Source organism: Petromyzon marinus, chromosome 14 (genome assembly GCF_048934315.1).
Source record: "Petromyzon marinus isolate PM22_M1 ecotype Great Lakes invasive population chromosome 14, UKy_Petmar_22M1.pri1.0, whole genome shotgun sequence".
In the NCBI taxonomy this organism is placed as follows: Eukaryota; Metazoa; Chordata; class Hyperoartia; order Petromyzontiformes; family Petromyzontidae; genus Petromyzon; species Petromyzon marinus.
The window spans coordinates 15,169,147-15,191,268 of NC_133680.1; the positions used below are offsets into that span (position 1 = coordinate 15,169,147).

Sequence of the window (22,122 nt, forward strand, 5' to 3'; positions counted from 1 at the left end):
ATCCCTTACTGATTGGCCATGTCAGATGGTGGAGGGTTTCGACACATTTATACTTACGCAATCTAACCCAAAAACCTTTATTATTTATAATATTGGTCACGAAATCCTACGTTTTAAATTAACAATAATATAGGGCTTACCAAATAAATGACAGTTATTGTCAAATAAGTCCAAGGTGAGTAAATTAACAGAGTTGTTTCAAGCCTTTAGCAGTGACCCATCCTGGTGGGTCAGTGGCAGAGCAAGTGGTGCACAATTGGAAGTTGCGAGTTCCCATCCTGGATGGGGGTTGACCGAGCCCATCATCCCTCCTGGGCCAATAAATAGGTACCACTTTGTGTGGAAGTCAACAGTGGTTGTCGATTGAATAACTTGACCACATTTGTATTATTATGACGTTTATTTGCCCAGGAATGCCTTACTCAGTCTCATGACTCTTTTTCAGGATAATCCTGCCAAGTATTCACAGTAGGGGGTGATGATTGTTGCGAATATTCCAATTGAATAGTTTGTGGATCATTTGTCAAATTGGGAACATGACAGAACACATTAGCCTGATCTTATGAATGAACGTGACATGTCTTCTGCTTGCTCAGGGTTGTAAACAGATGAGCACTGTCTCAATGCTTATTTCAGCAGAAAATATATGTGACTTTAGACTTTGTGAGCATTTATCAAAGTAAATGTTTTGTACTCTGCCTAAGAGCCTCACGGGCAAACACAGTCATAGAGAAGGTAAATACTGGGGCTCACGAGTTGATGTATGCCATCATTAACGAAGTAGTGCAAATATCCCTCAAAGGGACAATTTGATGGGGACTCACAAATCTCCAAGTAGAGATGAGTTGTGCACAGACCAAATTTATACTGGCTACATTTACCCTGATGACGATGTAAACCCTGATGACTGCAAATTCCAATCGCTATTGTTAATTTTCTTTTCAGAGGACAAATGCACCATATTTTACAACTTACCTGGGGGATATGTTCAACTGTCCCCGATTTGTCAAAATGATCTCTGCCAGTGTGTGGAGGGTGAGTATTCTCTGCTTTTGCTGTTATTTGCTACATATCAAATTATTAACTTAACACACATTTTCCAAGCCAATGTTACGTTTCGGAATAAGATTTATTTTTTGTTGGGCTAATATGTAACGGTCTGACCAAATTAGTACCATAACACCCTCCACTACTCGACATAGCCAAACAAATTAAATTTCCACGTATGTATTGTGTGGTAAAATACTGCTGGCCGAGGGCAACTGAGGGCAGGCAGGTGCGCGGGTGCAACTTAAGGTTGTACGGGCAAACCTCCACCTCATTAACGAGAAAATCGGGTGCAGACAGAGTCAGCCCGGGTTTGTACGCTGGCACTGGAGGTATTGCCTGGTAGACTGCGATAAGGGGTGATTGATGGTCTGACAGGCGCCAGCCTGTCTGGCCCTAAAGAGACACAAGGGAGGAGCTGGATAATTTAGAGGAGGATATAAGGAGGTGCGGGAGAGCGGAGCGGGAGTTCGGGTTGCTGGGACCAAGGTGAAGACATCTCGCTGCTGCCGCTCAAGCCAGGGACGGACCTCAACCCTCCGAGTCGCCGAGTGGGTGATGGTTGATCCCCCCGCCCGGATCGGATGAGTGAGTGGGTCTGAGGGAACATAAGCGAGGGCAGCAGCACAGAGGGAGAGCAGCTGTGTGCAAGCTCTATGTGAGCAAAGCCTCTGTGTGTGCAAAGCTGTGTGAACAAAGCCTCTGTGTGAACGAAGCCTCTGTGTGAGCGAAGTCATTCTGACTTCAGGATGTCATTTTGGATCTTAATTCTGCATCTTGTCCTTAAACGAATTGTCATCTAATTGTTGCTAAATTGGTTATGTGGTTCTTCAACTTATTGTTAGCTCAGAGTAATACTGTTCTTCTTCGACGCATTTGTCCCACTCATACGGGGTCTGCTGTCCTTGCCAACCTCCTCCATCTTTCTTGTACAACAGCACTAGCCTCACCACCATCTTGTACACTTCCCTTCAACGAAACTGGGACCCTCTTTTCGCACACCACACTAGTCATTTCTCGCCATTTCAGCCATACAGCCCTTGTTCGTGTACTCAATTCTCCTTCTAGTGATCCATCAGCACACATCGTTGCACCCAGCTACTTAAACTCGTTCGTCTTCATTAATTGCTCACTTACAATTTGCAATCCTCATGCATTATTGCCACTGAAATTTGGCACCATGTGCTTCGTCTTTGTTTGACTGAACTTTCCAATTTTTTTTGCACCCAGATCTTCAAATCATCTTCCACTACCCATCTGCTTTCACTGCATAGCACAATGTCATCTGCAAATAGAATACTCTAGGGGGGCTCCCTCTGAATATCTCTCGTTCATGTGTCTAGCACCAGGATGAACAAGAAGAGGCTCAGGGCGGAACCTTGATTCACTCCCACTTTGACTTGAAAGCTCTCTCCGACACTCCACAGCTGCAGCGCACATGCATCTTCCCTCCTTCATACATTCTGGATCAGCCACACATATACCTCAGGAATACCTCTTCTCATACACCACAAGATGAGCTCTCTAGAACCCTATCATACGCTTTCTCGAGATCAATAAACACCATATGCAGGTCCTGTTTCTTCTTTCTGAACTTCTCCATATATACTCTCATTGCAAAGATTGCATCCATGGTTGACATTCCCTATCTGAATCCAAACTGACTCTCGCCAATATCCACCAGTTTCCTCAATCTCCTTTCTATGATCCTTTCCCAGAGTTTCATGGTGTGACTTATCAGTGCTATTCCTCTATAGTTCCCACACTCCTGTACATCACTTTTCCCTTTAAAGATGATAACCAATGTACTCTCTCTCCACGCATCCAGATTTTCCCAAACAGCCCCATCAATATAGTATCTGCAACTACATCAATTCTTTGTTCCTCAACTATTTTGGATCTTAATTCCCATATTCAGCAACTTTTCAAAGTACTCTTTCCTTCTCTCTTTAACCTTTGTCATCCAAGATTGTTCGTACTTCACTGTAATACTAGTTTGTGTATTATATGCCTGGAAATGTGGCAATTAAATTTGGCTTTGTCAGGTCGTGAGTCTTAAGAAACAAATTTGGCCAGATCATTACGTAGTACCCTTACCAGCAATACATTTTGAATAATGTAAAAGATTGCTGCAATACTTTTTAAATTCATCATTGTCTAGACCGAAACAATCACTTAAAACACTACCTTTCACATTCAAATATATCATTCAGAAATACGTGCTCAGACCAATAACCTAAAATAGTCTCTTTAAAGTGTTTCCCAAACCGATATGGAAAATAAAACTTAGGCTCTATGCCACCCTCAGTGTTTTGTTGTACAAGTCCTTCTATTAACACAGATTGTCTGCTGTGATTATTCCACCTGAAGACGGAAGCTTGTGTTGCCTCTGAAACGTCGTGATTTAATTGTTTTATTTTATTTTACCTACGTGACTTGACCGAATGAAACCAAAGAGCATGAATCCTTGCAGTCACGAAAGCTTCAAATCTAGAACATGTAAAACAAGTCGCACCAAAACAGATCTCTTACAACCACTTTTTACATATTATATTATATTTACAGAGGATTGTTCATATGAACGAGACCCTAAACACAACAGAAGCATGTGCTATTTTACACCATTGAGGTCACTAGTGATAACGCAATGCTGTTTTTGTTGCAAATATATAATGTGTGTATGTACACTATACCGTAAGAACACATTTGGATAGATGCCCATGGCATCGGAAACAGGAATCGAACCAGCACCCTCTGGATTGCACATCCAGTGTACTGACAATTGCACCGCTGCAACAACTGGTTCTTAATTTATTTATTTACCACAAGCTGACATTAAACAATTGGAAATCATGTTGTAAGTTGATGTTTCGATATAGGTAGTTTTTTTGTTAGTGTGTTGGTACAATGCAATCATTGATTTTGTTTGTGTTTGTCAGTGAGTTGCCCTGCCAAGAAACCAAAGTTCGATACTTCAATCACTGTCCTACACAGGCAAGAAGCAGCCTGCGTTGCAGGAATCGACTACGGTAATGCTTTGTATCACTGATACTCGCATGCACGCTGACAACAGGACCCAGGTCTCAGTTTTACATTCTTGCCTTGGGCCAAAACGACTCGGCATGTATCATTCATACTCTTTTGTTCTTTCGACCAGATGATCTGGTCGAGCACCAATTGGGTCGAGGCTCAAAAGAAAGCCGTCCCTTGGTGTGGACCAATTAGTTTCAAGGACAATGCATATATTATCATAGTATGTTTTTGTTTGCATTTTGACTGCAGGTATTGTGGTTAATGCAGACATTAATCCTTGTAAAAAGGTTTCAGTTTTGTTGCCAGAAAAAAGGGAAAAACCCTATTATTATATTAAAGTCAAGTAGTTAGAAATAAAATAACTACTTGACTTTACCGAAAGAACCAAAGAGTATGGATTCCTGCAGTCACGAAAGCTTCAAATCAAGATTGATCATTCATTTAACATGTATCTTTTCGCAGCTAATATGAGTCCTAATATATTTTTGGGTTAGGCAATGTAATTATCCGACCAAATTTGTGTTGTTAAGACCCTCCATCAACCAATACATGAAAACACATTTTATTGTAATGTGTACAATAGTTTAATGCTCCAATTATGATTTTTAAGCTCACTAGTAATTATCATTAACACGGCATTATAATGAAAAACTATGTAGCTTGTGAATATTTAAGGCAACAATCCTGTTTCACAATAGAGGGATGGCAGAATATTTAGAATGATACTTTGCAATATTGTGCCTTGGAAACACAAATGTATTTTTTTTAATTTCGATTTAAAGCTTTCGTGACTGCAGGGATTCATCTTCTGGATTCTTTCGGTAAAGTCGTGTAGAATGGAGATAAAATAATAATAAAAGAATAAATTTTCACGACGTTTCGGCCACAACACAAGTAGCCTTCCTCAGGGGAAGAAACAGGACTGTCCGGAAGACAGCGCTTGAGTGAACCCTGCCAAGCTTAGCAGCGTATTTTAAGCTGTGTGGGAGGAACAGAGCGCCTTGACAAAGGAGTTTACATATAAATTAGCATGTAACTGGGGGATTAGCATGATGTTGGTGTGAGGGAGAGATGAGCACCACGGAGAGCAACGAGCTCGGAACGGAGGAGGGGGAGAGGAGTTTACATATAAATTAGCATGTAACTGAGGGATTAGCATGATGTTGGTGTGAGGGATTAGCACCACGGAGAGCGATGAGCTTTGTTCAGACGGACGAGTCCATCTGTGTTCGGAACGGAGGAGGGGGAGAGGAGTTAACATATCAAACGTAAATTAGCAAGAGGAGGAAACAGCCACGGTGCACTGCTCTGTCCTGTGTTGCGTTATAACTATGCTATAAACTAGACTACTATACATTACAATATCATACCTTAAATCTAAACTACATTGTATAATATCGTATCCATAGAAAAACCCCACCCTTGAATTATACAATGCGTTACTATATACTACCCTATACTTTAGACTATAAAATCTTAGACTTGTAGTATTACTCTATGTATTATTCTACTAACCCTACTGTATACCACACTGCTGTATATTAACTATACAATTACGGTACTATATATTGCCTTATGAATTATGTTAAACATTACACTGTTATACAATGTATTATTATACAAAATGCTATAAACTATACTATTGACTGTCATGTGAAAGGTACTAAGAGGCAGTGCCAACGAATGGACTGCGGTCTGAAAGTCACCGTAAAATGCAATCAATCAATAACCGAAATGGTTTATAATGTCTTTCCAACGGTTACTAAGCCGGAATCCATCTTCTCGGTTGAAATTGTCTCTGTGTTTGTATATGTGGATAGCCTCATGAACGAATCTCTCATGGTAGCCGGATGGCTTGCAGAGAACCTCCGTCTTGGAGAAGTCAATGTCATGTGAGCCCACTGAATTATAACAGTGATCTGCCACAGCTGAGGTGTTCATCCTACCGTGTTTCAAGTCTGCTTTATGTTCACGGATGCGGTCCGAGATATATCGTTTGGTTTCTCCAATGTAGCTGCTATCACAGAGGCAACTTAGTTTTAAATTTCGATTTAAAGCTTTCGTGACTGCAATGATTCATCTTCTTTGGTTCTTTCGGTAAAGTCACGTAGAATGAGAATAAAATAATAAATTGATAAAATAAAATAACACAAACGTCGTGAGAATATTATTGTGTTATTTTATTTCATCAATTTATTATTTTATTCTCATTCTACGTGACTTTACCGAAAGAACCAAAGAAGATGCAACTTAGTTTGTAGACGCCTGGGTACTCTATGTCTGGAACCACATCTTTTACAGACGGAACCAGATCACGGATTTTATGCACTGTGTTGAATCGGACCTGGATCTTGTGTTTATTCAGGATTTTGGAGATCTTTTTTGTGACTCCCACAATATAGGGTATGGTGGTGGTTTTGAATGGCTCCTCAAGAGGATCCTTCTTCATGGTTGGAGTGATGGCTTTGCTGATTGTGTGGTCGGAGTAACCATTTGCCTTGAGAGCTTGGTGTACGTGCTTCAGTTCACTAGCAATGTGTTCCTGGTCGGAAATGCATTGGACTCTATGGTATAGATTCTTGATGAGGGAATTCTTCTGGGATGGATGGTGGTGGAAATCCGGCTTTAAGTAAGCATCCGTATGGGTAGCTTTCCTGTAGACAGAGTGGCTCATTGAACCATCAGGTCTCCTTTTAATTAGGACATCCAAAAAGGGTAGCTTGCCATCTTTTTCGACTTCCATGGTAAATCTGATGGCTGGGTGTATGGAATTGATGTGGTCGAGAATTGGTCTAGAGCAGGCCGGCCATGTGGCCAGATGACAAAAGTGTCATCCACATACCTCTTCCATAAGGTCGGGCGTAGAGTGGCAGTCTGGATGGCGTCAGTCTCAAAATTTTCCATGAAAACATTGGCTACAACCGGTGATAGGGGGGAGCCCATTGGGGTGCCCTCAGTTTGTTTGTAGAAAGTTCCATTGGAGAAACCAAACGACATATCTCGGACCGCATTCGTGAACATAAAGCAGACTTGAAACATGGTAGGATGAACACCTCAGCCATGGCAGATCATTGTTATAATTCAGTGGGCTCACATGACATTGACTTCTCCAAAACGGAGGTTATCTGCAAGCCATCCGGCTACAATGAGAGATTCGTTCATGAGGCTATCCACATATACAAACACAGAGACAATTTAAACCGAGAAGATGGATTCTGGCTTAGTAACCATTGGAAAGACGTTATGAACCATTTCGCTTCTTGATTGATTGTATTTTACGGTGACTTTCAGACCGCAGTCCATTTGCTGGCACTGCCTCTTAGTACCTTTCATATACAGCAGTGTGGTATACAGTAGGGTTAGTAGAATAATACATAGTGTAATACTACAAGTCTAATATTTTATAGTCTAAAGTATAGGGTAGTATATAGTAACGCATTGTATAATTCAAGGGTGGGGGTTTTCTATGGATACGATATTATACAATGTAGTTTAGATTCGAAGGTATAATATTGTAATGTATAGTAGTCTAGTTTATAGTATAGTTATAACGCAACACAGGACAGAGCAGCGCACCGTGGCTGTTTCCTCCTCTTCCCCCCCCCCTCCTCCGTTCCGAACATAGATGGACTCGTCCGTCTGAACAAAGCTCGTCGCTCTCCGTGGTGTTAATCCCTCATACTAGCATCATGCTAATCCCCCGGTTACATGCTAATTTACTGTTGATATGTAAATTCCTCTCCCCCCTCCTCCGTTCAGAACATAGATGGACTAGTCCGTCTGACCAAAGCTCGTCGTTCTCCGTGGTGCTAATCCTTCACACCAACATCATGCTAATCCCCCAGTTACATGCTAAATTATATCTAAACTCCTCTCCCCCCTTCTCCGTTCCGAGCTCGTCGCTCTCCGTGGTGCTCATCTCTCCCTCACACCAACATCATGCTAATCCCCCAGTTACATGCTAATTTATATGTAAACTCCTTTGTCAAGGCGCTCTGTTCCTCCCACACAGCTTAAAAGACGCTGCTAAGCTTTGCAGAGTTCACTCAAGCACTGTCTTCCGGACAGTCCTGTTTCTTCACCTGAGGAAGGCTACTTGTGTTGTGGCCAAAACGTCGTGAGAATTTTATTCTGTTATTATTTTTATTATTTTATCTCCATTCTACGAGACTTTACCGAAATAACCCAGAAGATGTATTTTTAAGTTTGACGTAAATGAAGTCGGCAATATAAGTGGGCTTGGACAAGACATAGTTAGATGGGGTGATAGCCAATGCACAATACTGTTGTCAGATTGTAGTTATTATTCTCATCTGTTCTTGCGATTGCCAATATGTTTTATTATCATTACTACACTTGTTTGCCCAGGAAAGCTTCACCGCGTTTCAAGACGATTTAGGAGGATCCTGCCAAATTTTTAAAGTTGGGGGAAATGTTGCTGTGTGTGTAGTCCTATTGGGGTAATTTGAAGGTAATTTTAGCATTGGTATGTTTGGCCAACATCATTGGCAGTGTGGATGTTTTAATCTGTTGGAGGAAACGAAACAATTTAAAGGAAACCCACGCAGAACTGGGCTAGAATATTCAAACTCCACACAGGATGGCGCTCGAGTTGGGAATTAACCCTTGCTGCTCTTGCTGTGTGACTCGTGGGCCACTAGTGGACAACCCTGCCATCCTCATAGAATAGTACCCAACAGATAGCCTGTGCCCGAGAGGACGAGCACCATAGAGATAGGGAAATTAGATCAGTTTATGTGTAGGAGTGGTATGGATTATAGCATCGCAGGGCCATGAGACATGACATAGGCATTGGGATGCCTTCATCTACCAGTCATAAACAGCAGATATAATTATGGTATTTATATAATTTGCTACACTACATTATAATCTAGGATTGAAGCTTTCGTGACTGCAGGAATGACTATACTCATTGGTTCTTTAGGTAAAGTCACGTAAGTAGAAATAAAATTAAAATTTAATTTAAATAAATCACGATGTTTCGAATGCAATACAAGCTCTCGTCCTCAGGTGAAAATGGCATAAACCACACAGCGAGGGAACACACAGAGGGAAATCGCACACAGAGCACACATACAGTGAGGGAAAAAAGTATTTGATCCCCTGCTGATTTTGTACATTTGCCCACTGACAAAGAAATGATCAGTCTATAATTTTAATGGTAGGTTTATTTTAACAGTAAGAGACAGAATAACAACAACAAAATCCAGAAAAACGCATGTCAAAAATGTCATAAATAGATTTGCTTTTTAATGAGGTAAATAAATGTTTGACTCCTCTGCAAAACATGACTTAGTACTTGGTGGCAAAACCCTTGTTGGCAATCACAGAGGTCAGACGTTTCTTGTAGTTGGCCACCAGGTTTGCACACATCTCAGGAGGGATTTTATCCCACTCCTCTTTGCAGATCTTCTCCAAGTCATTAAGGTTTCGAAGCTGACATTTGGCAACTCGAACTTTCAGCTCCCTCCACAGATTTTCTATGGGATTAAGGTCTGGAGACTGGCTAGGCCACTCCAGGACCTTAATGTGCTTCTTCTTGAGCCACTCCTTTGTTGTCTTGGCCGTGTGTTTTGGGTCATTGTCATGCTGGAATACCCATCCACGACATATTTTCAATGCCCTGGCTGACGGAAGGAGGTTCTCACCCAAGATTTGATGGTACATGGCCCCGTCGATTGTCCCTTTGATGCGGTGAAGTTGTCCTGTACCCTTAGCAGAAAAACACCCCTAAAGCATAATGTTTCCACCTCCATGTTTGACGGTGGGGATGGTGTTCTTGGGGTCATAGGCACCATCCCTCCTCCTCCAAACACGGTGAGTTGAGTTGATGCCAAAGAGCTCCATTTTGGTCTCATCTGACCACAACACTTTCACCCAATTGTCCTCTGAATCATTCATATGTTCATTGGAAAACTTCAGATGGGCATGTATATGTGCTTTCTTGAGTATGGGGACCTTGCGTGCACTGCAGGATTTCAGTCCTTCACGGCGTAGTGTGTTACCAATTGTTTTCTTGGTGACTATGGTCCCAGCTGCCTGGAGATCATTGACAAGATCCTCCCGTGTAGTTCTGGGCTGATTACTCGCCGTTCTCATGATCATTGCAACTCCACGAGGTGAGATCTTGCATGGAGCCCCAGTCCGAGGGAGATTGACAGTTATTTTGTGTTTCTTCCATTTGCGAATAATCGCACCAACTGTTGTCACCTTCTCACCAAGTTGCTTGGCAATGGTCTTGTAGCCCATTCCAGCCTTGTGTAGGTCTACAATCTTGTCCCTGACATCCTTGGAGGCAAATACAGCAAGAAGATGGGACATGCCAGTATTTCCCATATGATTTCTGGAAAGTTTTTCGGTGTATTAATTGTATTGTTTATTACAAATGGGGCGCCACTGTGGCAAAATGTTAACTACCTCATAGATTCGAACCCGACCCTGACGCCTATATATTTGTAGTTTTTCATATTCTCCCCGTGGCACGTGGATTTTTCCCTTCCACATTTAGAAACGTGTTTAGAGTATTTAGCTGCTATAAATTTCAACATAAGCCACTTCGTTGAGCTATAATTTATGGCCAGGTCACTGAAATGTAGTTATATAACTCAGTGAGCCTTATCTAGTAAAATATAAAGTTTAGTTGACTTTAAAAAAAAATACTTTCCCAAAAATCCTCACCGAGTCATTTTTGAAGAAAGGAGTGATGATCATTTTTGCAGTAATTTGCGGGTAATTTTTCAAATTCGAACCATGACACCCACACAAAATGGCCCACATTTATTTGAAAGATGCCAGAGGATCTTTAACATCCACTGTGAAGCAGACTGCACATAGTATATAATCGTTTATATATACGCAGTATTAACTAGGGCTGCCCACCAGATTTGCACAGCAATACTCTGCAACAAGGTATAGACATCCTCTTTGGTTCTATTCGGTAAAGTCACGTAGGTAAAAAATAAAACAACAAAAATCACGACGTTTCGGCCACAACACTTGGCGGATGGTACGGTCAGAGTATCCATTCCTTTTGAGGGCCAGGTGTACATGTTTTAATTCACTGGTCAGGTGGTGTTGGTCCGAAATGCAATGAGCCCTACGGTATAAAGTTTTGATGAGAGAATTCTTCTGAGCTGGGTGGTGGTGGTGGGAATCAGGCTTCAAGTAGGAATCCGTGTGGGTGGGTTTTCTGTAGACAGAATGCCCCAACGAGCCATCAGGTCTCCTCTCAAACAGAACATCCAAGAATGGTAGCCTGCCATCCTTCTCCACTTCCATGGTGAATTTGATGGCGGGATGTCTGGAATTGATGAGTAGGAAAAGGTTCAGAGCTGGGAGGCCATGTGGCCAAATGACTAAAGTGTCATCCACATATCTCTTCCACAGGGAAGGTCTGAGGGTGGAATTCTGGATGGCGTCCGATTCAAATTTCTCCATGAAAACATTGGCTATCACTGGTGACAAGGGGGAACCCATGGGAGTACCCTCATTTTGCTTTTAGAAGGAACCATTCCAAGTAAAGTAGGTGTTGGTGAGGCAGTGCCTGACCAGAGTAGGTACCTCGGGGTTTAGTCCATGTACCAAATTTTCAATTATATCTATGGTATCAGGTACCGGGACCTTGGTGAACAAGGAGACCACATCGAAGCTGACAAGGATATCGTCAGGGGACAGTACAACGTCCTTGACCATAGAAACCAATTGGGCCGAGTTAAGTACTGCTGAGGAGGTCTTGCCAGTGAAAGGTAGCAAGGTATCCAACAGAAAACGTGCCAGCTTATAGGTAGGGGAGTTGATCGTGGATACGATGGGTCTTAGTGGAGTGCCTTCCTCATGAATCTTTGGAAGACCATAGAATCTAGGTGGTCTTGCAGCAGAAGGTTTTAGGGAGGGACCTTTAGTTGGTTCGATTAGGGAGGTCGAACTTGTGATGATCTTGTTGGTTTTTATAGTTAGGCTATTAGTAGGATCATTTTTGATTTTTGAGTAACTACCATCATTGAGTAGGTCCTGAATTTTATTGTTAAATGAGTTTTTATTCATAATTACAGTGGCATTGCCCTTGTCGGCTGAGAGGATGACTATATCATGTCTCTCTTTTAATTTCGCGAGTTCAGAACGTTCATCTTTGCTGATGTTGCTAACGGGTTTCTTAGCATTCTTTAGAATAGTAGCTATTTCAGCTCTCGCGACGTCTGCTTGGATGTGTCCTATACCTTTGAGGGCTACATCGACCTGAGAAATGATATCATCTATCGGTATATGTTTTGGAGTGACAGCGAAATTTAGTCCTTTAGCCAATACTGTTTTTAGATTGTCCGAAATCGGGGTGCTACTCTGATTGATAACAATTTTGTTAACATCTAGTTTTGTGATCTGTGGAACCGGGTTTTTCTTTGATAGGTGGTTGAATTTAGCAATTAGGTTAGGTTTGCATTTGTTTGAAAATGAATCGGCTGAAGAAGCAGTCATGTTGTCTACGTGGTTCCAATCAGAAGGTGACATTTTTGTGTCAACGTTAAATGAGCTTGTAGGAGAGTCCTGTCTAAAGTATCGAGTTCAAAACGGAGTAGTCTTATCCTCTCTGAGATTAAAGAGAGGCTGGCCTTAAACAGAATCTGTTTAGAATTCGGTGAGGACACAGCAGCAGAAGTGAGTGTGAAGGCGCTGGGTATTACCTTGTGGTCGCAGCATCTTTTGAGGAAGGTTAGCATCTCGATGAGCTGTGACTTCTTGTCCCGTTGTCTGTTAAAAGCTCTAACAGATAGATGAAAACCCTCCCCGTAGAGGCTATCAATTCTAGATTTGAAGCTTTCGTGACTGCAAGGATCCATACTCTTTGGTTCTATTCGGTAAAGTCACGTAGGTAAAAAATAAAACAAAAATCACGTTTCGGCCACAACACAAGCAGCCTTCATCAGGTGAAGGGACCAGACTGTCTCGAGGACAGCGCTGGAGTGAAACACAGCCAAGCTCAGACCGCGACCTTTAAGCTGTGTGAGAGTAATTAAGGTGCCTTGACAAAGGAATTAGCTTAAAAAATTGCATTTTAATAGGCGGACTTAGCATGATGAAAGGTAGGGAGGGGGTCAACCTGTGCAGGCTGGCGAGGGGGCACGGCAGCATTCACATGCTGGTGGTGTGAAAAGGGGATTTTAAGCTGCGAAAGTTTGGGGTACCACTACTTGAAAAATATACTGTACCATTGAAAAATTAGTGTAATGTTTGGTTCGATTTAGAACATCTTTCCAATGGTTGCTTAATTTGAAACCATCTTCTCGGTTGAAATTGTGTCTGTGTTTGTAGATCTGAATTGCCTCGTGAACAAATCTCTGATAAAAACCCGTGGGTTTGCAAATAACCTTGGTATCGGAGAAAATTATATCGTGATCACCCACAGCGTTGTAACAGTGATCAGCTACGGCAGAATAATTCGTTCTGACGTGTTTCAAATCTGATTTGTGCTCGCGAATTCGGTCAGAGACATGTCGCTTCGTCTCCCCGATATAGCAATCACCGCAGGTACAACTCAATTTGTAAACCCTGGGGTACTGTAAGTCAGGAATGACATCCTTCATGGATGGGATCAGGTCACGAATTTTGTGTGCCGTAGCTGATCACTGTTACAACGTTGTGGGTGATCACGATATAATTTTCTCCGATACCAAGGTTCTTTGCAAACCCACGGGTTTTTATCAGAGATTTGTTCACGAGGCTATTCAGATCTACAAACAGAGACACAATTTCAACCGAGATGGTTTCAAATTAACCAACCATTGGAAAAATGTTCTAAATCGAACCAAACATTAAACTAATTTTTTAATGGTACAGTATATTTTTCAAGTAGTGGTACCCCAAACTTTCGCAGCTTAAAATCCCCTTTTCACACCACCAGCATGTGAATGCTGCCGTGCCCCCTCGCAAGCCTGCACAGGTCGACCCCCTCCCTACCTTTCATCATGCTAAGTCCACCTATTAAAATGCAATTTTTTATGCTAATTCCTTTGTCAAGGCACCTTAATTACTCTCACACAGCTTAAAGGTCGCGGTCTGAGCTTGGCTGTCTTTCACTCCAGCGCTATCCTCGAGACAGTCTGGTCCCTTCACCTGATGAAGGCTGCTTGTGTTGTGGCCGAAACGTCGTGATTTTTGTTTTATTTTTTACCTACGTGACTTTACCGAATAGAACCAAAGAGTATGGATCCTTGCAGTCACGAAAGCTTCAAATCTAGAATACAGGCATCCTATTTCTGGAGCATGTTGCTGCAATTAACGTTGTGTAGACTTACTCAAGCAAGCATGACTCTGAGAATTACATATTTACATCTTAATTACACAGACGCTTTGTAATTTATCATTTGCAAACTGCTACGTTTCAGGAATAAAAAATATATAATTTATATACTATTAAATGAAAACCTATTGTATAATTTATCTTGAAATGGTGTTTACGCATTAAGCAATTAACCAAATGAAACAAGGAAGCAGGTGATATTGGTTTCAATTCTGTGTTAAAGGATGGCAGGAAAAATGACGTCTTTACTTTCCGTGTTGACCTCTGTAATTGCAGCATATGTGGGGATCGTTGATAACCGCACTGAAGTTGGAAGTTTTGTCTACTACACTGTCAACATTCAAACTGTAATAAAAAGTGGTAAGTTGGAACAGGTGTTGTTTTTTCGCAATAAATATGATCCATAAACGATATTTGGGTTAGTTTATGTAATCATCCGGTCAATATTTTGTCGTAAAGACCCACAATAACTCTCTACACAACCATATTAATGAAATTGCCATGCGTATAAGTACATGTGTCAATTGTTGTTTCAGCGAAGCAGTTAGTGGAATAATAATTTGCACCACAAACTTTAGCATCAATTAGACGTGACGTTTCACTTAATTAGATAAAAGCATGGTGGCTAATATCGCTATATGCCAATATCACTCCTGTGCACAACCTATAAACTCCTGGAGTGCATCATCCTCCGTAGAATCATCCCCCTTGTTAAGTTAGTGAGCCCTGAAAAAAAATCAGTACTCTGGCCCAGACACAGTTGCTGTAACCAAGTTTTGGCCCTTGCAACGAATATTGAGGCCAGATTCCAGACAAAATCCAAGACTGGTGCAGCCTTTGTGGACTTGTCATCACCCTACTTCAGTCTGGATTAAGGGCTTGATGTTGAAGCTCGATGCAATCATTCCCTGCCTCAAAACAATAACCTGATATGGACGATGCTGAGCAATAGGCCAGCTCACCCCATTTCCTCAACAATGGATTGCCACAAGGTTTTAGTACTCATGCAACCGGGTCATGCAAATTTGTATTTGCAGATGACATTGCCCTAGTAAAGTAAGGAGCCACTTTCAACGGCATTGAATCCTCTCTGAACATAGACATAAACACCATGGAGGAATATTTTCCACAATTGGAGGTTCAAGCCAAATTTCCACAAAACAGTCACTGGATTTCATCTTGACAATTGGAGCAGCAAGCACACTCTGAAATTGACCTACGGAAACACTGTGACACAACCCTACTCCAACCTATCTCAGAGTTAAGTTGGACCGTATGCTAACCTTCCATAAATACCTGAAAAAGATAGCTGCCAAGATTATAACAAGGGTTAACCTGGTCCAAAAACTGGCGAATACAAGGTGGGGAGCATCAGCACCCGTGCTACGGACATCAACAATGGTCCTTGTGTATTGTTGCAGGATACTGGGCACTAGTATGGACCAGAAGTAGTTGTACTCGACTTGTTGATGATCAACAGAACAGTACAATCTGGTGTATCACTGGAACCGTGAAGTTGACCCCAACACCCTGGCTGTCCGTGCTGTCACACAACTCTCCCTCACCCATCTGCCACAACATTGCAATCCTCCTGGAAGTCCTGCGAATAGAGGAAAACAGTAGCTTTCCGATTAATCAGGACCTTAATAACATCCCTCTTCATCGTTTGAAGTCACCCAACCCTTTGTGGACCCATGTGCTTCACCTTAAACAATGCGAATTTAACCGTGATGAAGCCTGGACAGCCAAATGGAGTTAAAAAGAACTCGCAAACAAGCACGTTGTGAAAGACCCAATGCAGAAGATCTCTGGGTTTGATCTTCCACAAAGCTCATGGTCCACCTTTAATCGTATCTGCACAAACCATGGCATATACGGATACCTGATGCACAAATGGAAAATGAAAAACTCTCCAGTATCCGGCTGTGATCATCCAGAACAGACCATATAATATATAACGACAAAATACCCGATCCATAAATACGCAGATATCACAGCGATACACTCAGCTGCTCCCAACGGGGTTATCTGGCTGGAATGTGATTTGTAGTCGTTGCTGTGCATCTACACAAGCCATAAAAGGCTGGAAACTGTACGAAGGATCTTCAGGACATAATCCTGGATTATACCCTGAAGACGCTTGTGAGCTGAAACAATAATACTTGGCACATTATTGTTTTATATTTGTATTATTTTATTGTTTCCCTTCTACGCGACTTTACCGAAAGAACCAATAATATACATTAAATGTTGTTTTATATTCAACAATTTTAATACTCAATTGCATACGTTATTGGCTATCTCAGGGTTATATGAATGTGTGTGCCTCTCCAAACGTTAATCACAAAGGCCAAGATCAGGCTATTCAACCTAAAGCAACACGCCTATTCATCGTGACCCGCTCATGTGATGGGCGGCTTGGCATAGAAACAACGCGACAGTACCTCCTGATGGGACGGAAGGGAGAGACGAAGGACAAGAATGACAAGTGAGTGGCAGGGTCGGTGGCACGGCCCAGCAGTATCGCATCCGCCACTTGTTCCAATGGTTCATGTTTTGAATCCAGCAGACTGCCCTGGCTGTTATTGTGGGTGCATTAACCATAAAATGCTATGGACCATCTGCTTCACAGGGGATATTAAAGATCTCGTGCATAATTCGAAATGAGGCCATTGTTTGCTGGCATCATGGTGCTAATTTGGCAATGAAAAAATATATCCAAAAAAGTATTGGAATTACACATACCACTCAATAAATGAGTTTTAAAAATAGATGTAAAAGTGTATATCTCAAGTGGCTTCCTAATATCAGAAGGAAGAGTGTTCCAGAGAGCCGCATAGGTGCATCTGAAAGCGCACGATGCAGTAACCGTTTTTGTTTGATGGCTCGCCATAAGCCGCTGTGAGGCTGACCAGAGTTTTCGTGATTGTTTATGTTCCTTAATGAGAGCAAGGTATTGTGGTTCATCATGGCAAGCACTTTATGTGAAATAAGTGCAACCTTATAACATATTCGTTTGGCAACTGGAAGCCAATGCAGCTCGGCGAGCACTGGATGGACATGGTCGGATCTTGCAGATCTCGTCACGACACGTGCCAGATAATTTTGTACACGCTGCAGTTTGGTAAATGTTTTTACCAGACGTCCCATATTGAGTTTCAATCTATCGAGCCTTGTCCATACAATGCTACACGCCACCTTCTTGTCTGCCACAACTCAATAGTGCTTGAATGTGACAATCTAGGTTCAGAAGGCGTGCCCTGATACGAAAATTGCAGGACCTGACTATATTTTGCATGTGGTTATCAAACGACATATTCTGGTCGAGTATGGTGCCGAATCTATTGAGATAAGTAGAAAACTTAATCCTGGAGTCCGTGACTACATGAATTAAGGTTTCAGCAGCATCTTGAGTAACGGAGTTGCTGATCTGAGAAATCCTGCATAGGTGATTGGAAACAGTTTTGGAAATGACAAATATGATGAGAGAAAGATAGCTCTGAGTCCAGGAGGAAACCAATATTGCACACAGTTTTGACATTATTCAAGTCAGCCTATTAAGTGAACAAAATATGATGGCAATTTAATGACCATGGTGTTTCCGAACCATGTCATAATAGGTACATAATAGGTACGTGAACATCAGCATTTACACACGTGTACCTGTGTGTGGAGTGTTCCACTAACACATTGTGTTTTTGCATGTTTAGCTTTCAGTACGTGTTGGATTCAAGTTCATGGGTGGAGCAGTGGCCCGTGGATGAGAAGTGTAACCAACCAAACATGCATGCATTTTGCGCCATCAAACGCGAATATCAGTTTAGCATGCAGATCCAAGGCTGTTCTTCTTAAAGGGTGGACAGCCATTGACTACAACAACGCATTCTACCATGTGCATGTAGCTGCCTTTACAAAGTACAAAACACAATGTAACTTAGCTTAGGATTTCGCATCCAATGATTCATAATTGATTTTGGGTTAGGCAAATTTGTGTCGTGAAGGCGATCCACCACCTGTCAGTCAAACAGACAAAATCATCACGTGTGCATACGTTTAGTTCTCGAGTTATAGTTATTATCACCAGTAAGATTTTAAAAAATATTCCCACAATTTTGGCATAGTGTGATTGACAAATGTTTTTGCTATTTTTCATTGTATGTTATTTTATTGAATCCCTTAGACATGTACCAATACACAGAATCTACAAGCATGCCTTCTGAACCTAGATTAGTCCTTGACAAAAGTGTCCAGCAAATGTTTGAAGTTTGATTTTAAAATGTAGTCTTTTGCCATAATCATAACCCTTGCCAACTTTAAGCACACAATGTCTTTTAGGTGTAAACAGGTAATGGTCAATTGGCAAACAATAATTTGTGGTTGCAATTAATTATACCCTCTGCATCAATTTGCCATCAACTGTGAGGTCTCACCTAGACCAGTCCAGTCACACATTTGTTAACATTCCATTAGAATTTTGATTTAACTGTTTTGAATAAAGATCATACTGCCATATACTGTAATGTGCTTGAGTGTTTTCATAATGAGATATTCACACACCCTGTGATGGTATGCATGTATAATGATTTTTTTTCGCATGTACGTAGCCAACCGTGCTAATCAGAGGTGCAAGAGAAATACAACAAATTAAACAAAAAATAGTTACGTAGAAATTCGTTTTTTTTTATCTAGATTAGTACATACAGTAGCTCTGGTCTTCCGGTGATGTCATGGCTGAGTGAACAACTCGAAGCGGATCGCTCCTACCTCATTGCAACTAACACACCCCTTTTAAACCAATTATTCCACTTCTTATCCATCAAAAGTTGTTTTTTATTTTTCTCCCCAAACCTTAAAGATATGGAGAAAGGATCGGATAAATGAATCTCCCCACCCAAAGCCAACGGAAACGATCTACAAAAAACTGCAACCGAGCACCTGGGAAGCAAGAACCCAGCCTGACCTGGTGGTTAGGCCAGGAAATACCCTTCCCCATACCCTGAACATGATGGAGAACAGATCCTCCAGAAAGTAATCGTGGTGGCGGACACACGAGTAGCGATGATGGATGATTTCCTCTTCCTTCTCTTCCTCCAACCCTCTCCGAAAGAATGGACCCGATTTCACCACCCTACAGTAAGGGGTGGGGCGGGGGGGGGGCGTCGGTACCATCGTACTGCACTGCAGGATGCCAGGACGTGATTTAGGCCGCCGTGGCAGCCCGACCGCGACTTGGGGGGCAGAGCGGGGGTACCGGGGGACCGAAGCGTGGGGCTTGGGGCCCGGAGCCCCAGGCCACCTCCTGAACCTCTCCCCTCCCCTTCCACCCCCCACTCTCCTCGCCACCCCATCAGTGACTCTCACACCTCGACATGCATTCCTCGGCTCACTGACCACCTCCACTCACCATTGTCATTTAATTTTCTCCCCCACTCTCCCACCCTCCCACCACCACCATGTGGCGGTGCCCAATCCAGGGACCCAGCAGCTCCTATTGGGGGCTCCTGTCCATAAACTAGACCCTTCCCTGAGCAGTGAGCCGCGAAAATGCACCCCTTCCCCACGTGCCGCCCCCCTACTTTTACACCTTCCCGGCAACCCCCAAACAACGACACCAGGCGTTGAACATCCCCAGAGACCATCCAGCCGTTGCACAATACTATGCAGCCATGGTCCTCCGAACACGGGCAGGATGTTTCCTCTCGGCGCCCACCACCCAATACCCAGTTATCCAACCCCGGGGCATAGGGGGTGACCGTATACCCGACCGGGATCACCTAATCATATGGACCTCACCTCCGGTCAACCCCACCAGGTGAAAACAGACCACTACCGACCTCATGTACCCATGGGAGTGGTCCTGAGTACCGCATGTTGTATAATTGGTAAAAATAAAAAACGCCAAAGGTGTTCCATTATTGAGATCTGTCATTACTGCTGGTAAAACAGTGGGATGGCCTTTAGAATTAGCTGCTATAAGTTACCCATTGGCTTATCGCTATTCTGCAAAAATCCTGATTGGTCAGGCGGAACAGCCACTGATGTTCAATCGTCTGTCTATTCAACTGGTGAATATTGGATTGGCTGAGCAACTCAAGTTGCAAAATGCAGGAGTTATTAATATGTTAAGATATGAAAGACAGTTCCAAAAGAAGGGATTGTTAGAGTATATCAAGGATAGGAGTGGAAAGCTCGTGGTCCGTTTAAAATCTCCCTATGGGTGGACTGCTGATAGTATGTGTTGTGAATGTATCCCGTACCCACCATCTCTTGTTCTTCTGGTCTGGCCACCAAGAACAGGGGTTGGCCACCAAAACCCCCGCTCCCCCTCCCCCACCGCTATAATTTGTTACATGATTGTTTCACATATATGCTACCAATTAGTGAATATATCCTTAAAAGTGCAATTTTCACATATATTATTTCCAAACATTGCGCAAAAAAGTTGGCACCATTTTTAAACGAAGAACACACTGAGCAATTAAAACTATTAAAATACCCTAAATTGTGGGAATAACTGATAAACTAGCCACATTTTTGGAAAAACAAAACATCCGAGTTAGATTGACATGGTACATAAAATACAGAAACTAGCATCTAGTACAAAAGATGTATTACCAAAGCCATGTTGGTCAGACAGGACGAATGATCAGCACGAGACTAAAAGAACACCAAAGGAATATTAAATACTTCCAAATACAACTTTCGGCAGTGGCAAAACATGCATGCAAACAAGGACACTCAAAGGATTTCGATAATTTTGAAGTTAAGTGCAAAATTAGTTACTACTGGCCAAGACAAATCAGAGATTTTATAGAAATTGAGAGATTAAAGGTAATTGTAACTGGTTTGGAGAGCTACAGGCTTAGTGCTGCTTTGCAAGCGAATCATCAAGAAATACACTGTTTAACTGCATGCCTATGAAGGTCACCATACTTCGATGGTGATTAACTGAGCAGACAACAACAGGTACTCCGTTTTTCATGCACACAAAAAAATAGCAAGATGTACAAGCACAATGTGCATACATAATGTGCATGCATAATGTACATTGATTACCATATGATTAACCCGACCGGTAATGTATATTCATTGTCATTTATATGCATCAAATAGTTTTTTTTGGGGGTTAGATCGCATAAATATATAAATGTGTTGTTAAAACCCGCCACCACCCGAGACAGCCAACTAGTAAGGGTTGTCACTTAAACAGAACATGTCAGTTCGTCACTAGTACAGCACACCGGTGTGTTGGAGAGCCAAACCACAACATTTATAATCTGAGTATGACGTTTCGCCAGTAATTATAATTAGCTTCATCAGGCGACAGACATTTGTGGAGAAGTCCACCTGTTTCGTTCCTTATATAGAGACGTAGATGTGGTGACCACACTTCCGCGTTCTTGCGCAGAGTGGGGTGGGGGGGGTTAATGAGTAAACGCACATTATGCATGTGCATTATGCGAGCCCATTGATCTTGTCCTTCCTGTATATTGTGTATTAAAATAGCCATACCAACGGTAATCCCTATTGAAGTATTTTAATACACACAATGGACAGGAAGGACAAGATCAAGGATCCAAGGAAACAGCCAAGCTTCAGGGTTTAATGCCTTGTGGGAAGCAGGGAATGGGCAAAGGAACTTCAGAAGAAATGGAAGGGAGATTAGCACAAGGAGGCTGCCTCTGATGCACCCTATGGTGGGAAGGAGCCAGTAGGCACCGGCTCAC

General features: G+C 42.2%; 1 protein-coding gene across 1 annotated transcript in view; it reads left to right on the forward strand.

The window, feature by feature from the left end:
• Positions 1-18,907, forward strand: part of LOC116942275 (complement C3-like) — a 329,249-nt gene extending 310,342 nt beyond the window's left edge. The window contains exons 39-43 of the mRNA XM_076066949.1: positions 946-1,035; positions 3,987-4,076; positions 14,672-14,755; positions 16,745-16,883; positions 18,106-18,907. Coding sequence (XP_075923064.1) covers positions 946-1,035; positions 3,987-4,076; positions 14,672-14,755; positions 16,745-16,883; positions 18,106-18,247 — 545 coding nt within the window. The 3' untranslated portion in view covers positions 18,248-18,907. The remainder of the gene's footprint in view (positions 1-945; positions 1,036-3,986; positions 4,077-14,671; positions 14,756-16,744; positions 16,884-18,105) is intronic.
• The last annotated feature ends 3,215 nt before the right edge of the window (positions 18,908-22,122 follow it).